Genomic DNA, 19,417 nt, shown 5'->3' on the forward strand with positions numbered 1-19,417 from the left:
CCGGTGATATCGATGGCCAAGGAAGGACATTAATGTTGTTGTTCTGTAGGAAAACCTTGTGAGACGTGCTGTGTGAGGCCTGGCGTTGTCATGTTGGAACACTGCGTTGGCGTTGGCCATAACTGGAACGATGTGTGGCCGGAGGATCTGGTCAATGTAGCCCTGTGCATTCAGGTTGCCCTGCACGTGGACCAGGTCAGTTCTGCCAGTGTGTGAGATGGCTGCCCACACCATGACACTACCCCCGCCGAATCTGTCCACTTCCTGCACGCAGTTTGCCGCATAACGTTCACCACGACGCCTATACACGCGACATCTTCCATCATGACGTCGGAGCAGAAATCGGGACTCGTCACTGAACCACACCGGTCTCCATCGCAGTTGAGGCCATTGTCGATGAATCTGGCACCACTGCAGTCGGAGTCGACGGTGTTGTGGTGTTAAGATGACACCTCGAACTGGACGTCTGGCACGAATTCCTACCTCACGTAGGCGGTTCCGTACGGTCTGGTCGGATATCCTGCGCAAACCTGGTATTGCTGCGGCTGTGGAGGTGGCAGTAGTCAATCGTTCCCGAAGGTGGCGTACCCGGATGTAGCGGTCCTGCCCGGGGGTAGTGACCCGTGGTCGACCGGATCTAGGGAGGTCACGTGTTGATCCATGTTGCTGGTAACGGTCCCACAGTCTGGAGATGGTGCTTGGGGACACATGGAATGCCCTGGCAACGGCCGTTCTGGATTCGCCTGCGTCTAGTCGGCCGATGGCATTGTTTGTCTGCGGTTCACTGAGACGTGGCATGTCCTGGATTGTCAACTGTCGGCCAGATACAGAGGCCAGGCAAGCGAACACCCTGCACTTTTATACTGTCGGTGTTCATGTTGCACGTGAAGACAACGCACGTGCAGTGGTGACATGGTTTGCACGTGGCTGCGTTTTTGCGAATATTCACATTTTGGAACTTTATTGTACAGTAGCTGCGTTTTATCGAATGTAACCGTGGGAATGTGTTTGGGACATGCAATGACCTTATATTCACAAAGCATGAACCGGTAGGAAACATAAAATCGGAGTTATAACCCATTTGTACCCTTTTGCGTTTCTTTTTTTGAAGAGTATATCTGTTGTCAATAAAAATATCGAACGTGGGCAATGATCAAGCATACCACGAGTACGTTTATGCGGTAACTGACTTGTACAACGCCCCTAACTGACGTTGCATGACGCGATAAGGAAATTTAGCTCACTGAGAGGTTGGGTTTAAACATTGTATTGCACATGTTTGTCAATGTGAAAATAGCCTAAGCATGTTAAAAGGTTTTATAATGACGCGTCATTCTTCGATTTCTTTACATTGTTATTTATAACCTATGTCACAATCAAATGTAGTTTCAGTTAAATTGACACATGGTCGTGGAATGAAATTCTCATAAATGTGTTCTTTACGTAGCAAAGTTGAGAAAATATTTTTGAACTTGCCTTCTACATGTTATTTCCAACTGCTTTTGGAAAATTCCTGTCTGTCCTTTTATTTATCCACGTGGTTTACAATTTAAAGTTACATAACTATCGTATTACTTCAAAGCAATCTTTATGACTTGTACAAGAAGGATGTTGTGATGGCAGATGTGAAGTCACTAGTTTATAACGACACGCTTGTGTTTTTGTAAACATTACGCTATTAATGTGTCTGATGTTGCAGTAAAAAGGAAAGGAGTGGCAAAAATTAGACAAAGTGATAAAGTAAGGAAGGGAAAGAACTTAAGAACTATATTAGATTGTAGTTGGATTTGTATTATTATTCCTATAGCAATTTGGAACTAGAGTTATTAAGATTGACTGCAAGGTCAATAATAAATAACTTATCACATTACTTTTAGGTAAATACCATACTGAATATATGGAGCTCACTTCATAAATTTCTTATGGCGCACTCGCTCTTGTAATAATTTCACTCTTTCTGTCCCTCCCCTCCCTCTGAACAACTGATAACACTACGCTACTAAAAGGGGGGAGGGGGGGGGGGGGTGGCTGGGGGAGAAAAGGCTAAACAAGTTAATAACTTGGATCGTAATCATACGCTTTGTTTTGTTATAGTGATCAGGATTCACGAGGTGGAAGCCGCCATCAGCAGTTGCTTGGAAGGAACTAGACTGTGTCACATTAATGCCAAATGCATCGACTACGAATCGGGCTTCTGTTGCGAGTGTCTGCCATCGTTCTACGGAAACGGCAAGCAGTGTCTGGAGCCCGGGGTGCCTCAGCGTCTTAACGGGAAGGTGTTCGGCTCCATCAACGGGGTCGAGCTGTACGACCTTGACATGCACACATACGTGGTGACCTCTGACGGCAGAGCGTACACCGCCATCAGTCGCGTGCCGCCACAACTCGGGGTGTCTCTGCAGACGTTGAGTACGATTGGCGCCATCATTGGGTGGATGTTTGCCGTGCCAACACATCCAGGGGCGGCCAATGGTTATGTTTTTACAGGTAAACAGTTATGGAAGATGGGTTGTATGTTATTTTATAGTTGACATTTTAAATACTTCTGATGGTTGTTATACTTTATTACTAGTACACTGTAATATCTTTGAGAGAGAGAGAGAGAGAGAGAGAGAGAGAGAGAGAGAGAGAGAGAGAGAGAGAGAGAGAGAGAGAGAGAGAGAGAGAGAGAGAGAGAGCATTCCATATGATACTCTTTTATATGGTATTATTATTTTGTATTATTATCATTTACAGGCGGTGAGTTTAATCGCACGGCCATTGTGACCTTTATGTACCGAAACACCTCCAAGTCCCTGAAGGTATTTCAAGAGTTCCTTGGCCACGACGCTCTCAACAACTTGCGACTAGAAACTCACGTCAATGGTGAAATACCAATCATTGCTCCCAACGAGAAGGTTACCGTTGATGACTACAAAGAAAACTACAGAAGAGTCTCACCAGGTAATGTTTTAATTATATGTTTGTTTATAACAATATCGAATATTTATGACATAGTAAGTCATATGTTTATTTTCAGAAGCATTAAAAGCTCCCCTCCAAATTGAATACACATGCATATATAAATGGTGGCATATATCTTATGTGTATAACCCCTGAATTATTAATACAGGACATTGCACTGTACATTAATCATAGATTTGAAGATAAACAAGATAAAAAGTTATCTGCATGTGTGTAATCAAACCTGCCAAAGAAATAATCTTTTAAAGCGGTATTCTGACTTAAGAGGCCACCTTTATTAAGATGGTACCGTACTATTTTCCAAATTATCTAATAATCTAACGACAAAACCTTTATCATGATAAAAAATCGCCTTTCTGTATAAGGCAAGAGTCGAATGGACATTTGGAAAAGTTATCATTCCTTCCGTGAATCGTTATCAGGCGTTTGGTCTATAAGAGGACTGCCACTCCCCGAGACACTATCCTGACACGGTTTGTAAGTTGTAGGAAGGCTGCCAACCCATGTTACCCATGCAGTTGCCTTACTTCCTCTCTCCGAAAAGTTATGAAAAATGTCCTTGTAGTCGTTTATCTACCTGAATAATATCCTCCATTACTCTGTTGGTTTTAACCGCCTTCTGGTTATTCAGGCTAGGTACGACTCTGTTTTTTTATTGCTCTAGATGATTGCTTAATACAATTTAATCTATAGCTTCATTTAAATCTCATTATAACAACCATATTCAAATAAATGCAACATTAGTAGATCTCACTGTTGGCATTTGTAGACAGACTTCGCTGTAATGTCTGAATTCTTATTGTATATTTTTTAGGCGTCATCAAGTCCTACTCCACTCGCACGTACCGCATCAACGACGTGGCCTACCGCTACAACCACGACCAAACGATCAACTTCAAGGAATGTCACCACGAGGGCAGGTCGGAACAGAACATCATGAGGCTGTCGGTGTCTCGCAACTTCGTCGTCTTCGACAACAGCAACCAAGTGGTCAGGTTCGCCATGTCCAACAAAGTCAGCATCCACACAGGTAAAAAACACTGAAAGTTTTGTTTTGTTTTTTATTTAACGACGCCACTAGAGCACACTGATTTGTTATCTTATCACCGGCTATTGGACGTCAAACATATGGTCATTCTGACACTGGTTTTTTTAGAGGAAACCCGCTGTCGCCACATAGGCTACTCTTTTACGACAGGCAGCAAGGGATCTTTTATTTTCGCTTCCCACAGGCAGGATAGCACAAACCATGGCCTTTGTTGAACCAGTTATGGATCACTGGTCGATGCAAGTCGTTTACACCTACCCATTGCACTCACTCAGGGTTTGTAGTCGGTGTCTGGATTAAAAATCCCATGCCTCGACTGGAATCCGAACGCAGTACCTACCAGCCTGTAGACCGATGGCCTAACCACGACGCCACCGAGGCCGGTATAAAAAAAAAGGTGTAGCCAAGGTTACACCTACCCATTGAGTCCTTAAGAACTCGCTCTTGGTTGGAGCTGGTACCGGGCTGCGAACCCTGTACCTATCAGCCTGTAATCCGATGACTTAACCACTGCGCCACCGAGGCCGGTGTACCGAACACATTTCATTTACGGTTATATGGCGTCAGCCATATGGTTAAGGACCACACAGATATTGAGAGAGGAAACCCGCTGTTGCCACTTCATGGGCTATTCTTTTCCATTAGCAGCAAAGGATCTTTTATATGCACCATCCCACAGACAGGGTAGTACATACCACGGCCTTTGATATACCCGTCGTGGTGCACTGGCTAGATTAAACACATATTGAGATTCAGGAGAATTATAAGTTGATTTACCGATTATCGTGTCACAGAGTAGACAGTTTGTAATAAAGTAAATGTTTTCTAATTACAAACTAAACATCACCTGATTTGTTATTCTTTTCGTGTTCAGTATATACATGTATAACTATTGTTATTACGTACTGATTTGTGGATTGTTTGATTTATTTATTATGCCACACTAACTAAGCTACAGGGGCCCTATCTAGGCAGATGAAACAAAAAAGTTCTGTTTAGTTTCTTCTCATTTCAATGCATTTTCGTAGGTTGTATCCAATTAAGGTTCAAGCACGCTGTCCTGAGAACACACTTTTGTTGTCTGGGCTGTCTGTCAGTGGGTTAGTGGTTAGTTGTTGGTGGTGAGTGAGTGAGAGAAGTCGGTGTAGTGGCCTTACACGTCCCCACTAGGCCGTTAAAACTCGTTCTGGGTGGGAGCCGGTAACTGAGTACGAACTCTACCAGTCTATTTAATTTATAACTGCTCTTTTAGTATGTGTTATCCTGTCTGTGGGATGGTGCATATACATGATTCCTTGCTACTAATAAAAAAATATCTAAGACAATATGTCAAAATGACCAAATATTTAAAATCCAATAGCCGATTATTAATAAATCAATGTGCTCTAGTGGTGTTGTTAAACAAAACAAACGTTTAGTTAAATATATAGTTCATTTTACACATTATGCACGAAATATAAAATACAATCAGTCGTGCATAACCTTTTATAAAACTATATTATGTGGGTTGTTGGTGTTGTTGTTTCTTTGGTTTGGTGGTTTTGGTTTTTATGTTTGAAAGAAGAAACTCTAAATATTTCAGGAATCGACCCATGCCGTGACAGCGCCCAGAACTGTGCCGCCCACTCCGACTGTATCCCCGAGGGTCAGACATACAGGTGTGTCTGTCACACGGGATACGCTGGGGACGGGACTATCTGTGAAGGTATGGATGAAGCATGCAGTATCAATATGGTATTACAGTTGTAGCAAATTGAAGTCTCCCCATGTTTTGTTATATATATATATATAACATAGCCAACTTTACGAAATCTGAAAAGACATTTGATCTGATTTGAATATTTTGGGATTTGAAAGTCTGGACGAATTTGTAGATTATTACTTGTATTCGTTCCGAAATAATGTAAAAAAAAGTATGTTTTAAAAAACGAACGAGACACCATATATTTTATCAGGACAATCCCGTAGGAACCGGGGGTGGGGGGCGGAGGCATTGGAGGACGAATATACACGTGTTGGTGGTTGGTGGTTTTGTTTGTTGTTGTTTTTTTGTTTTTGTTTTTTTACACCTACCTATTAAGCCGTTAAAGCTTGCTCTTGGTGGGAGCCGGTACCGGGCTGTGAAGTCAATACTACCAGCCTTAAGTCCGATGGTGGGTGATATATTATTGTTTGTCATGTTATATGTTCTGTGATGAGTCAAATCATTGTTAAAGGGACATTCCCGCGTTTGCTGCATTGTAAAATGTTTCCGACTAATAAAATATTTCTACGATTAAACTTACATATTAAATATATTTTCTTGTTTAGAATATTAGTGTCTGTATATTCAATGTGTTTCTGGTCGTCTTAATATTTGTAAGAAGCCCAAACTGGATTTTGTTTTCAAATAATTTCGTACGTACGAAATTCTTTTTTTTTAGAAAATATAATGAAAATTAATCTAGTATCAATATTAGAACGATCAGAAACACGTTTAATATACAGCCACTGATATTCTAAACAAGAAAATATATTTAATATGTAAGTTTAATCGTAGAAATATTTTATTAGTCGATAACATCTTAAAACATTGCAGCAAACTCAGGAATGTCCCTTTAAGTGTTTTCTTTCTTTTCATAAAAAGGACATCTTAATAAAAATAGCTGAATTCATGTCCGTCCTTATGCACCCATTTAAACAATTTGTTTCCATTTTTTTCTCTCTTTTTTTCTCTTTTTTTTTTAGATATTGACGAATGTCAAAATGTCAACACTTGTGACAAAAACGCCCGATGTTTCAATGTCCAAGGCTCCTTCCGGTGCCAGTGTCACACGGGTTTCCGTGGTGATGGATTATCGTGCGCTAGTAAGTACATTGAGCCTTTTAATTGATTCGGGATTTAATACTAGCCAGTTGTATGTTTGTCATTTGCATGTTTTTCGCCTCAGAGGAAATTTCTCTGGGAAATAATTCTTTTTATCTCGCCTTCATGTAAAATTCTTTAATCTCATTGGTTGTTGGCAAGATAAATTCGTTGTAGAAGCATCTCTAGGGGTATATGGCTTTTTATGTACCCTCTGTGTGCTCTTTTACTTGTTACTTGTTACTTGTAAAATAACACACAGAGGGTACATAAAAAGCCATATAGCCCCCGTGATGCTTCTACAACTTATAGTGTCAAGCGAGAAATAGGCCCTATACTTCGTATTGTACCAAATAACAGTTTGGTAAAACGATAATATCCGTTCGGTTTACAGAAGCGAATACTCTTGTGTTTACAGACTGTTTAAGGAAAGACATTCTGTTCTATGACATTAAACGAAATTGCAACGTTCTTGAGAACGGGCCCGGGAATGGAAGGGATATTTATTTAATACGTATGATGTCTGGCGTAAAATTATTTCGACGTTCTGTGGGTCATAATATCAAGACATTCACCAAATTACTTCCCTTAAATGTTTAATCCACGAGATATAATAATGTATTTTTATAATTTGAGATACATATATATATTTGATATATTTGGTTGGTGATATTTTTTCAACTTTAATTAACATGCAACTAAATATGGAGTGTGTTCATGCCTGTATCAGATGTTATGAATACTGATCCTAGATTTCGGAAGATGCCAGTAAATGGAGGAGCTAGTAATAAAAATTATTCGACTTGAAACGCGAGCCATCTCATAGGCACGTTGGCGGGGATCGAACCCACCCCTCAACACAAACACACACCCTGCTCCAAACGAATTTTCTTTGTTTTTTAATATTATTCGTGGTGGCAAAAAAAACCCCAAACAACTTCGGCAGCCACAATACAAACCCACCTCTACAGTTCCCTTCACACATGCCTGTACCAACATTTCGCTTGTGACGCCGATGCTGATTGGCCTATGACGTATTTTTCAGGAGACATCCAGCTGTGTGGAGACAAGGAGTGCGGGAGCGAGGCTCGCTGTGTCTATAACGCCGAGCTGAGGACCCCGGTCTGTGAGTGTAACGCGGGATTCGTGGGGGATGGTGCCACATGTAATAAAATTGGTAAGTGTCGCATGTAATAAAATTGGTAAGTGTCACAAGTGATATAAATAAATTGGTATGTGTCATGTAATGAAAGTGTCACATGTAATAAAATTGGTAAGTCTCACATGTAATAAAATTGGTAAGTGTCACATGTAACAAAATTGGTGTCATGTAATACAATTGGTTAGTGTCACTTGTAACAAAGTGGTATCACTTGTAATAAAGTTGCTTAATGTCATTTGCAATAAAAGTGGTAAAAGTCACTTATAATCAAATTTATGCCACTTGTTTTTAACTGATGCATGCAATAAAATTGGTAATAGTCTGTGTGTTAAAATTTGGTTTCAGTGTAAGATTAAGTTGAATAACAAAGTGATGCATAATGTATTTGTACACGTTTTCAGAGTTTGGCTGTAACGAGGTCGACAACTGTCCGTCCAACTCGCAGTGTGTGTACGACAGCGACGAGTTCCACTACAAGTGTGAGTGTGTGGACGGCTTCAGCGGGGACGGAGAGGCTGGCGGCTGTGCTCCAACTGATGACAGTAAGTTGTGATTCTGTTTACTTCAATAGATAACAGTAAGTTGAGCATCAATTTATTTCAACTGACGAGATGACAGTAAGTTGAGCTTCAATTTATTTCAACTGACGAGATGACAGTAAGTTGAGCTCCTGTTTATTTCAACTGATCACATTAAGCTGAGCTTCTGTTTATTTCAACTGATGACACTACATTGAGCATTTGTTGATTTCAACTAATGGTAGTAACTTGAGATTCTGTTTATTTCAACGTATGACAGTAAGCCGATTTTAGGGCTCTACAGTAAGTAGAGCTTCTAGTAATTTACTGGAGATTCAAGCCATACAATAATTGCAGTGTTATTCGAAAATGAAGATTGGTAGTATTACGTTTTGTAAACCTTTTCAATGCAAAATGGCGCTGAATTATGTTGTAAGAAGGTTACATGTAATAGTACACTACCTTTGCTGCTTGACATTTTGCTTGTGTCAGTTTTACTGGGAAAATTTTAATATTTTCACCGGTGGGAATTGATTTGGTGTGAGGCAAACTATAAATCTCGAAGGATAGATTCTCTGATAGCAGAAAGAAGTTTGCTTTGAAATGTTTCCGGTCGTCTAAGTTCAGACTGAGATAATGTCGTCCTAACATTTGCTTACTCTCGTCAATGTTAGATGGTATATGGACGGGCATCTCTTTATATATTTTGCTTTTGATAAACAAGTGAGAGAATTTGATAACAGCATGATCGTTTTATGCAAGCGCATGTGCAGGAGTGTATGCGGGGTGAGTAGGGGTGGGGTGTTTCTAGACGTTTATAGAGCGGTTCGTGTCATGCTCCCCAAGAAAACAAAAAAAAATATATTGAAAATAAACAGAAACCTTCCCCTTACACACGCGCCTGTTGTGTTTTCAGCTTTTACACTGTAATTATTTAATTTTAATGTTTCCGTTTAGAAAACAAATACACAGAACACCATATGAGTGGTCGTTAAAATACATTTCAGTTTACAACGAGCTGTTTGTAAACTTATTTAACGAGCAGACGCGCTTGCATATGTAGAACTTCAATTTTGGTAGTGTTAATTTCAATGGATGGTGTTTACTTTGACTTTGACAGAATATTTTCGTGATATCAACGCAGTGTGTGTGTGTGTGTGTGTGTGTGTGTGTGTGTGTGTGTGTGTGCGTGTGCGCGCGCTTGTTTGTGTGTGGTGTTTTATTAATTATGTGAAATGTTTCTGTTTCCAGGAGATTGTCGTAACTGTGACGTGAACGCCGAGTGTGTGTACGGAGTGGACAGATTTGAGTTCAGATGTCAGTGTAACGCAGGCTTCACTGGCGATGGATACACGTGCACTGCACTAGGTGAGAGAGAAAACAAACATCCCAAAGCACTGTTTGTTTCGCCCTCTATGTGTGCTCGTTCCACAATCTTTAAGTAAAAACCCCACATTTTCTTATTTCTTCAGTCTTAACTCATCCGCATATTACACACTGAAAAAAAAATTGTTTTGTTTAACGACACCACTAGAGCACATTGATTTATTAATCATCGGCTATTCCATGACTGTGGAACATTTCCTGCAACATTGTCCAGAAACCGAGAAAAGCAGTCTGGCCTTCAGATGAACCCCTGAAAGAGAAACTGTTTGACCCCTTGGAGAACCGACGGGATACAGCAACTTTTGGTCAAGCCACTGGGGTCCCTGTTTGAGCGAACGACGATGAAGAAGAAGGATGTCAAACATTTGGTCATTTTAACATAATAGTCTGGCTGGTGTTAGAAATAGCTATATGGGCCCACCAATGGGGATCGACCCCAAACAGACAGTGCATCAAGCGAGTGCTTTACCACAATATATATATATATATATATATATATATATATATATATATATATATATATATATATATATCCCCACACACACACACACTGAACTAATAAAACGACACTACGGTAGATTTCACGGATGTTTATTTTAGTGTTCAGAATGTCAATATTAATCATTATTACATCTAGATCTACATCTACATGTACATGTACGCTGTTCGCGTTCTCTGTCACTCCACAGATTTCGCTGACACGTGTCAGTGGCGTGTTCAGAAGGCCAAACGCTCGCGAACAAATTGACTGTTACTATCGTTTCCTATCACATCACATTCATCTGAGGTTAGGCACACGATGTTGCTCTTCTGCTTCTTAATAAATACATGTGCGTTAAACAATATATATGTGTGTGTGTGTGTGTGTGTGTGTGTGTGTGTGTGAGATTAACAAAGCACATACAACTTTTGAATCAACGTAATTATGCACTATAAATATTATTATTCACATAGGCCTATCTCACCAATGGCAGGTATGACAGCATTTAATGCGCAATTGAAAGTTAGCGGCACTTGTAACTTTGATCCAGTGAAATGCTATTTGTTATACTGCTTACCTGTAAGTCATATGCATTATAATGACGTGTTCTACTACATGGACTAGCATAGCGCTAAAACCAACCAACCGCAAAATGTAATGTGTTTTTTTTCCCCCACTATTTGTTTGCTTAAAATTAAGCTGGCTATATGTTTTGTTCAATAGTTGTAATTCCCAAAAGGGTTCTTTTCTTAGTTAAAAATTATATGATTTGTTTTATTTTGTTCTGTTAAATTAAATTTTAAATTTTCTTTTCCAGATGGTTGTGCCTTGTGCAGCCCAAATGCTGAATGTTATTCCGATCGTCGAATTGGCGACTACCTGTGTCGTTGTAAACACGGTTACTATGGTGACGGAAGGTACTGCGAGACGTACGACTGCCGGGTGCAAGATGTGTGCGACTCGAACGCGGAGTGTCACCCGGATGTTGCCGCCAATACATATCTGTGTCGGTGCAAGGCTGGCTACAGAGGTGATTGTCCGATCATCATTAAAGCTACATTGTCGAGAATATTTTAACCTTGTAACTTGCACAGTAAATAATTGTACTGAACCTTTATCGCCTTACATTTAAAAAGTGTTATGGTAGCTTTAAACAAAATCTTACTTTCAAAATGTTGGTAGTGACGTCGGATCTTACAAATGGAACTGATATTATGCATTGCAGGGGCGAATCCAGGAAATATTATGCAGGGGGTGGGGGGTAGGGGGTTGGACTATCGGGGCGAAAGGTACATAAACCAGCTCTTCAAAGGAGCATTCCAAATGAAAAAAAATTAAAGAAGAAGAAAGAGGCACTTGAATATTTTTAGGGGAGGACCTAGTCCCCTCCACTTTGATCCGCCTCTGCATTAATACTAGATGGGTTATATAATTATTTTCTCTATTAAGATCTGCAGCGATATTTGTTACGTAAAGGTATATATCAATTTTTAATAATGATATTAATGAATTAAAACCAAAAAGACTGAATATATGAACAAACGGACGACCGAACGAATGAGTAAAAGAAATATTCAAATATTATAAATCAATTTTCAAAATTGTAATTAGGCCTTTGTATCCTGTAATAAATAAAAAAAACTCTGAGAGAAAAAAAAAATGTGCTTAATGTTACATTATAATTTTAGGAAATAGGAATATAATTGTACTTTTAATGTTAAGATTATTTTGACAAATGCCTTAAGTATTATTCTACAGGTGATGGGCGAAGGTGCGAGGCAGTGGGTTGTAATGTTCTTAACGACTGCTCCCCTAATGCCCAGTGTATCCCCGACCCACGGGACGGTAGTCGCTACATGTGTAGATGTAACCCAAGCTTTGAGGGCGACGGACGAGTCTGTATTCAGAGAAGTAGGTATTTCTCTATAGTCTGTGGGAACTAATAGGCGTTGACTATCTTAATTTAAAATGAAAACATACCTATCAAGTACATGCATCTATATTCTAGACTGCACGAGATTCATTAGAAGATGGTCTTATTAGGTATAATATTAATGACGTCATTAGGATACGGTCGTATCAACCTCGTGTATGTTATGTCTATTATAATAATATGTTATCAAATAATACATGAGGTATGTTATACTGGCTTACTTTATGTGTGTAATTTATTACATGTGTTTATTTGTAATTTTAATATTTAATTTAATATAAATGTGTCATTGTTAACAAAGAATAACAACTAAAAACAAACATTTTACGGAGGATATCAAGAATTTTATCATCATGATTTTTATTTACTGACGATCAAAAGAGTATACCAGTTTATCGGTTTTTCGAAATAGCTTTTTACTTTTAAAACACAAGTGGATACAAGTGTTGTATTTCGGATGTATAATCATTTGGCGAGATATTTACACTGGCATACATAATAATTACCGCCAAACGTAAACAACACAGTTCACAAACAGAATTAGGGATAAAATGTGCGATTTTTCATTAAATATTTCGGAATACTTTCTCCTGGTTCCATAACTATATTGGATCTTGATAGCTGTATTGGATGTATATGTAAATGTTTTAGATACTGCCGTTGATGTTTACTGTTTACTCCGCAGTCGTGCCGTGTAACCAGGTGGACAACTGCCACGAGCGCGCCGAATGTATCTACAACCCGGATGAAAGGTCGTACAGGTGTCGCTGTGGTTACGGATACGAGGGGGATGGATATCGCTGCACACGACGAGATGGTTAGTTATCACACACGTGTAATGTACATATTCAGTAACAGAACATACGGAATTGTAATACAGTCTCAGTCTAATCTAGGCGAAGACTACCAACTGTCACAATCAGTTGTTACAACCTAGCAGAGTGACTAGCGGCAAGACAGTTATAAACCAATACCAGATTCTCTCAGATTTCTCAAGAGAAAGGACCCCCCCCCCCCCCTCCCCACCACATCCACCACCGATCATTTACCATCTGAGAATTGAATACCGTGACCTTCGTGTCTGTTAAAAGGAACCCACCTCGCAAACAGAACCTATACAATCCAGAGAAAGCAGGTCTGGCCAGAGGACGCAGATGTAGCCACCAAGCTGTGAAGATCAGTTGCTGGTCTGACCTGACAGCCAATTTTAAGACGGGCCATGGAACTAAAAATCTGAATAGCAAATCATATACTGAAGAAGAAAAACACGTTTTAATCATATAGGCTACACATCTAATGACTAGTTTCTCTTTATATATCGGAACTGTATAATTATAACACATCCAATGTGTCGAGGGGAGTGAACTGCATAATTTAACAGACAAACTGTACAAATTTGACAAGTTAACCATATCGAGTTGCGTTTGTTAAAGATTATACTGGACACACAATTAGTTTTTTTCTTTGCTGTCTATTACAAAGTAATGCTGGGTATCACTGACAGATTATCTATAGAGTACATGATGGCTAAATTCTGACTTCAGATTTGGAATCAGCGACCCACATTAAGTCAAGAACACCTGCATTTCCCTTAGTTGCAGAATAAAAAGTCAGTGTGTGTGTGCGTGCGTGCGTGCGTTTTTGTTTGTTTGTTTGTGTGTGTATGTGTGTGTACGCGCGCGTGTGTGTGTTTTTTTGTCCAGACAAGAGGTTGATATTACAATATATGAACACTGTTGCTGTTGCAGATGTGCACGACTGTCACCGCGACGCGTCCATGTGTGACGTGAACGCCGCCTGTCTGTGGAACGTCGACCGCTACGGCTGTGTGTGTAACCAGGGGTACATTGGAGATGGCTCCACGTGCAGAGGTACTGTTATATAGCCGCTATAATACATGACATCTTGATTGGTTACTTCGGCTATGGAGTGAATAACTATGTGTGAAAATACAGTAATCTGCTTTTTAAAAAAAATACATGGTGTATAAGATAAACTTAGTTTAGTTCACAGCTAAATAGATGTCGTAGTGCATTGGTCCATGCCAAATAAAATATACTTTTGATAAATGCAATAGTTATTATGAATATTGTTTTTGACATATTTATAAAGTAATTACCCCTTTTTATCAGTAATTATTTTCAAAACGTTAACGTATTTGTTTTGTTATTTACAAAAAAAAAATATGTGGACAGAAGAGGGCCTCGAAAGTTAGGAAACTTGTACCCGATCCCTTTCTTGGTAATAAAATAGGTTTTCAATAAAAATGGAATAGTTCATCTTGTAAATGCAAGTTTCTTCCATGACTTGAAATATCTAATGTTGATGAGTTAATAATACCAGTGGACATTCTAGAATAGTAATAACAATGTTCTCTTAAACAGGCGGACCTTTTTTTCACATACATGTATATCAATTTAGCATTGGAGTTCCAAAATGCATTTCACTTATACTAACTGCGTATTGGAGCTTGAAAATGCATTATGCGGAAGTTGCATTAACCAGACACAGAAAGTAATCACTTATTTTATACCTCAGGCCTGCATAACTATTTTTCATTTTTAGCTTTTGATGGCACCGGAAACTATCTAATATATGCTCAAGGATATTCCATCAGCAAAGTTCCGTTTGCCCGTGACGGAAATTCATCTGGACAGATGCTGGTGTACTTACCAGGTATGTTGCTGTCTTATTTGGATATGTTTTAATAAACTCTAGCTTCATTTTAAACATATAGAATTTTTGGTTTGCATAAATAGCCAGTGCAGAGACAGTGTAGGTGGGTTTACCCTCGGTTGTATTTCTAACCATAACCCTTCATCAATAAAACATATATCTTTTTGTAGTTCCTACTGCTTTTTCTTTCCTTCGGGAACTGAGAAAACAAGTTAGTTATGTCTTTGGTAACTGATGCAATTAAAATTTAATATCAATATTGTTGTACATAATAATTTAAATTTTGGTGGATGTAGAAAGCATTTCCGAGAACTTGACTTCTGTTTTAGTTAGTTTTTAAAAATATACAGTCACATAATTTTTATTTATTTTTAAAGACTATACTAGTACTGGTATTAATATAGCTGACATCAACTTTGGAATACTTTAGTCTTTACTGATCCACGATACTTTGAGCATTGCATAACATGAAATTTCCGACGATTCTACAGTTAATGACATAAATGTTTAATTAAGCTATTGCATGGGTCCTCATTTGAGCTGCAGCGCCCTGTAACATGTTTCACGATTACCATCATCACGACACTATTGCCTATTTCATTATTTCCAGAGAGGCAATACTGCTTATAAAATACTAACATGAAACTACATTACTGATTAATTTTGACATGTTAAATGACGATTGTTTGGCGTGTGTGTAGGTCAGCTAGCTGTTGCCGTGACTACCGACTGCTACAGTGGCTACCTCTACTGGACAGACGTGTCTGGAGGACTCATCAGACGCACTAGGCTGGATGGAACTGGAATGGAAACTGTTATCGCTGGTGAATACCGCTAATACATTTTGTTACTTTTCTTCGTCAAATTGAAATTATATCAAATAAAGTTTTCTCAATTTGGCCCATCATGTCTCTTTGCTACTAATCTTAATTAGCAAACTATGTGGTTTTGGATTTTATTTCTTTTTATTCTCTAGACCAATTCTTGTAAAAAGTACTGACGACTTCCTGATACTAGTAGTAATTTCCGTGCATCTATTTGTATTATGTCTGTATGTCATTGTCTGGTTAGACAGTCCAAATAAACCTGAGAAGTTTGCCCAGAACAACGTACTTATATAAGCACGAAAATCAATTCAATTTTTTTTTTTTAATTGGATGTCAAACATTTGGTAATTTCAACTTGTTTTAGCGAGGAAATCCACTACATTTTTCCATTAGTAGCAAGGGATCTTTTATATGCACGATCTAACAGACAGGATAGCACATACCACAGCCTTTAATATATACTGGCTGGAACGAAAAATAGCCCAATGTGCCCACCGACGGGGATCGATCCAAGACCGACCGCGCATGAAGCGAGAGCTTTACTACTGGGCTATGTCCCGCCCTTTAATGATATCAAATGTTAGGTGGCATCTCAGTGGCGTTTCATCGTTTAATAAAGAAGGGTATTACACCACTATCAGAATGTATGTTTGTGTTACAGGGCTTGTATAAAGAAGGGTGTTACACCACTATCAGAACATATGTTTGTGTTACAGGGCTTGTATAAAGAAGGGTGTTACACCACTATCAGAACATGTTTGTGTTACAGGGCTTGTATAAAGAAGGGTGTTACACACTATCAGAACATATGTTTGTGTTACAGAGCTTGTATAAAGAAGGGTGTTACACCACTATCAGAAGAAAGGGTGTTACACCACTATCAGAATATATGTTTGTGTTACAGGGCTTGTATAAAGAAGGGTGTTACACCACTATCAGAACATATGTTTGTGTTACAGGGCTTGTATAAAGAAGGGTGTTACACCACTATCAGAACATATGTTTGTGTTACAGAGCTTGTATAAAGAAGGGTATTACACCACTATCAGAAGAAAGGGTGTTACACCACTATCAGAATATATGTTTGTGTTACAGGGCTTGTATAAAGAAGGGTGTTACACCACTATCAGAACATATGTTTGTGTTACAGGGCTTGTATAAAGAAGGGTGTTACAACACTATCAGAACATATGTTTGTGTTACAGGGCTTGTATAAAGAAGGGTGTTACACACTATCAGAACATATGTTTGTGTTACAGGGTTTGTATAAAGAAGGGTGTTACACCACTGTCAGAACATATGTTTGTGTTACAGGGCTTGTATAAAGAAGGGTGTTACACCACTATCAGAACATATGTTTGTGTTACAGGGCTTGTATAAAGAAGGGTGTTACACCACTATCAGAACATATGTTTGTGTTACAGGGCTTGTATAAAGAAGGGTGTTACACCACTATCAGAACATATGTTTGTGTTACAGGGCTTGTATAAAGAAGGGTGTTACACCACTATCAGAACATATGTTTGTGTTACAGGGCTTGTGTCGCCAGAAGGTATTGCAATCGATTGGGTTGGCAGGAACATCTACTTCACGGACTCTGAGACAGACGTAGTAGCCGTAGCAAGGATTGACGGCTCCTATATGAAAACCCTCTTCCGCGATAACTTGGTCAACCCACGTGCTATTGTAGCAGACCCACGGCGTGGGTTAGTAACTCGAAGTATTGGTGTTGTAGGCATAGTCACTATCATCTGTATTTGACTATATTTAGAATCATATATCAGATTTTGTATGACATTATAGTTTGCACTGTGTATCACGTATTTTACATGATGATCTGTGTGTGAGAGATAGAGAGTCACACAGACAGCGATAGATAGGGACACAGAGAGACAGAAAAGGGAACAGGAAGAAGGAAGTCCAATTCTTGTAATGATGGCACATCATGGACAAACGTTAATTTAAAAGTGTTTAAAGCAGTGCCATGTCAGTTGTTTGACAGTAACGACAAATGCCTCTAAATTGTCAGGTGCAGACATAAGGGTTTGAACACACGCTTAGTTGTGTGTGTCCTTTGTATTTAGTGTAGCCTTTAAGAAAATGAGTGTAACAAACTGAATAATCGTGTGTGCAAACACAAAGAGATTATTTCAAAGAGAAAGCTTATTAAGACAGGCAAACATTAAAGTGACACGGTAAATATACAGAAGAAAGTGTTACGGTAAATATACAGCAGATAGTGTTACGGTAAATATACAGCAGAAAGTATTACGGTAAATGTTACGACAGATAAAGTGTTACGGTAAAAGTTACGACATATGATGTTAATGTTTGATCACAGGACCATCTACTGGACGGACTGGAACAGAAGCGCCCCGCAGATTGAAAAGGCGAACATGGACGGAACAGAGAGAGAAGTTCTCATACAAACAGAGCTGGGATTGCCTAATGGACTCACTCTCGACCATATGACTCAACAACTCTGCTGGGGAGATGCAGGTATGTAACACGGTTTAAAATTTTTGTTTGTTTGTTTGTTTGTTTGGTGGGGGGTTTTGTGTGCTTTTTTTTGTGGGTGAGTATATTTTTTGCTATTTTGGATTTAGTTTTATTGTTGTTTTGGGTTTTTTTTTTTTAATTTAGCTCAATGGACCCAATGACAGGGATCGATCCTAAATCGATTGCACATCAGATATTTGTAAGGAGTCAAGTGCTTCGTTTGGAAAGGTTATGTATTAATTATTTTTATACAACCTGACTTACGATTCTAATGTTCCATTTACATAAATATTTTGTGGAATACTTGCAGGAACAAAGCGCATTGAATGTGCCAGGACTGACGGGCTTGGACGACGAATTGTCTACGACAAAGCGCCCTACCCGTTTGACGTGACCTTCTTCAACAACGTCATCTACTGGTCAGACTGGGAAACGTGAGTGGCATTTGAACTATTACAATTTGAGGAACTTGATGTATAACATTTTATAATAAGGTTACTTATACTTACTTACTTACTTACTTATACGTATTTGATGTGTCTATATCCAATAAAGGTTCAAGCGATTAAGGTTAACCATTATTGTATACTATAGTTTATTTTTGGAACAATATCTTGATATGGTTTACTGATATTAAAAAATTACATATTTAAAAATAATAAAATGTATTTAAACGTTTTGTTAGCAATCGTAACTCGCCTTTTGATATATAAAAGATATTTGACAGAAAACATCAATTATCCTTGGTATATTAACTAAATGGTTCAAATTATTTTGCTAGCATACCTTAATTTATTTGTTCCTTTTAATAATTTTATTGATATTTGTTCATGTTACAAATAAGCTTAACACCGATGTTTACATTTGTGATAAAAGGAAAGGTATCGCCAACGTCAATAAAGATGGCGGAAGCGTGAATGACGTCATACCTCTAGCGATTGGCGGAAATGGTAGAACGTACGGCCTGACAGCAGTGAGGGATCAGTGCCCACGTGGTGAGTGAACTGGAGAGAGAGAGAGAGAGAGAGAGAGAGAGAGAGAGAGAGAGAGAGAGAGAGAGAGAGAGAGAGAGAGAGAG

General features: G+C 38.9%; 1 protein-coding gene across 1 annotated transcript in view; it reads left to right on the top strand.

Moving 5' to 3' along the window:
• The window catches only part of LOC121371402 (nidogen-1-like), a 40,492-nt gene that overhangs the window by 17,903 nt on the left and 3,172 nt on the right, over window positions 1–19,417 (top strand). Inside the window, exons 6-23 of the mRNA XM_041497272.1 lie at window positions 2,095–2,487; window positions 2,737–2,943; window positions 3,779–3,994; window positions 5,595–5,717; window positions 6,740–6,859; window positions 7,903–8,034; window positions 8,421–8,561; window positions 9,789–9,905; window positions 11,222–11,434; window positions 12,163–12,315; window positions 13,023–13,154; window positions 14,086–14,208; window positions 14,903–15,013; window positions 15,715–15,837; window positions 17,375–17,546; window positions 18,182–18,339; window positions 18,650–18,773; window positions 19,216–19,334. Of these exons, the coding sequence (XP_041353206.1) occupies window positions 2,095–2,487; window positions 2,737–2,943; window positions 3,779–3,994; window positions 5,595–5,717; window positions 6,740–6,859; window positions 7,903–8,034; window positions 8,421–8,561; window positions 9,789–9,905; window positions 11,222–11,434; window positions 12,163–12,315; window positions 13,023–13,154; window positions 14,086–14,208; window positions 14,903–15,013; window positions 15,715–15,837; window positions 17,375–17,546; window positions 18,182–18,339; window positions 18,650–18,773; window positions 19,216–19,334 (2,877 nt within the window). The remainder of the gene's footprint in view (window positions 1–2,094; window positions 2,488–2,736; window positions 2,944–3,778; window positions 3,995–5,594; window positions 5,718–6,739; window positions 6,860–7,902; window positions 8,035–8,420; window positions 8,562–9,788; window positions 9,906–11,221; window positions 11,435–12,162; window positions 12,316–13,022; window positions 13,155–14,085; window positions 14,209–14,902; window positions 15,014–15,714; window positions 15,838–17,374; window positions 17,547–18,181; window positions 18,340–18,649; window positions 18,774–19,215; window positions 19,335–19,417) is intronic.

Source organism: Gigantopelta aegis, chromosome 4, assembly GCF_016097555.1.
Source record: "Gigantopelta aegis isolate Gae_Host chromosome 4, Gae_host_genome, whole genome shotgun sequence".
Taxonomy (NCBI): domain Eukaryota; kingdom Metazoa; phylum Mollusca; class Gastropoda; order Neomphalida; family Peltospiridae; genus Gigantopelta; species Gigantopelta aegis.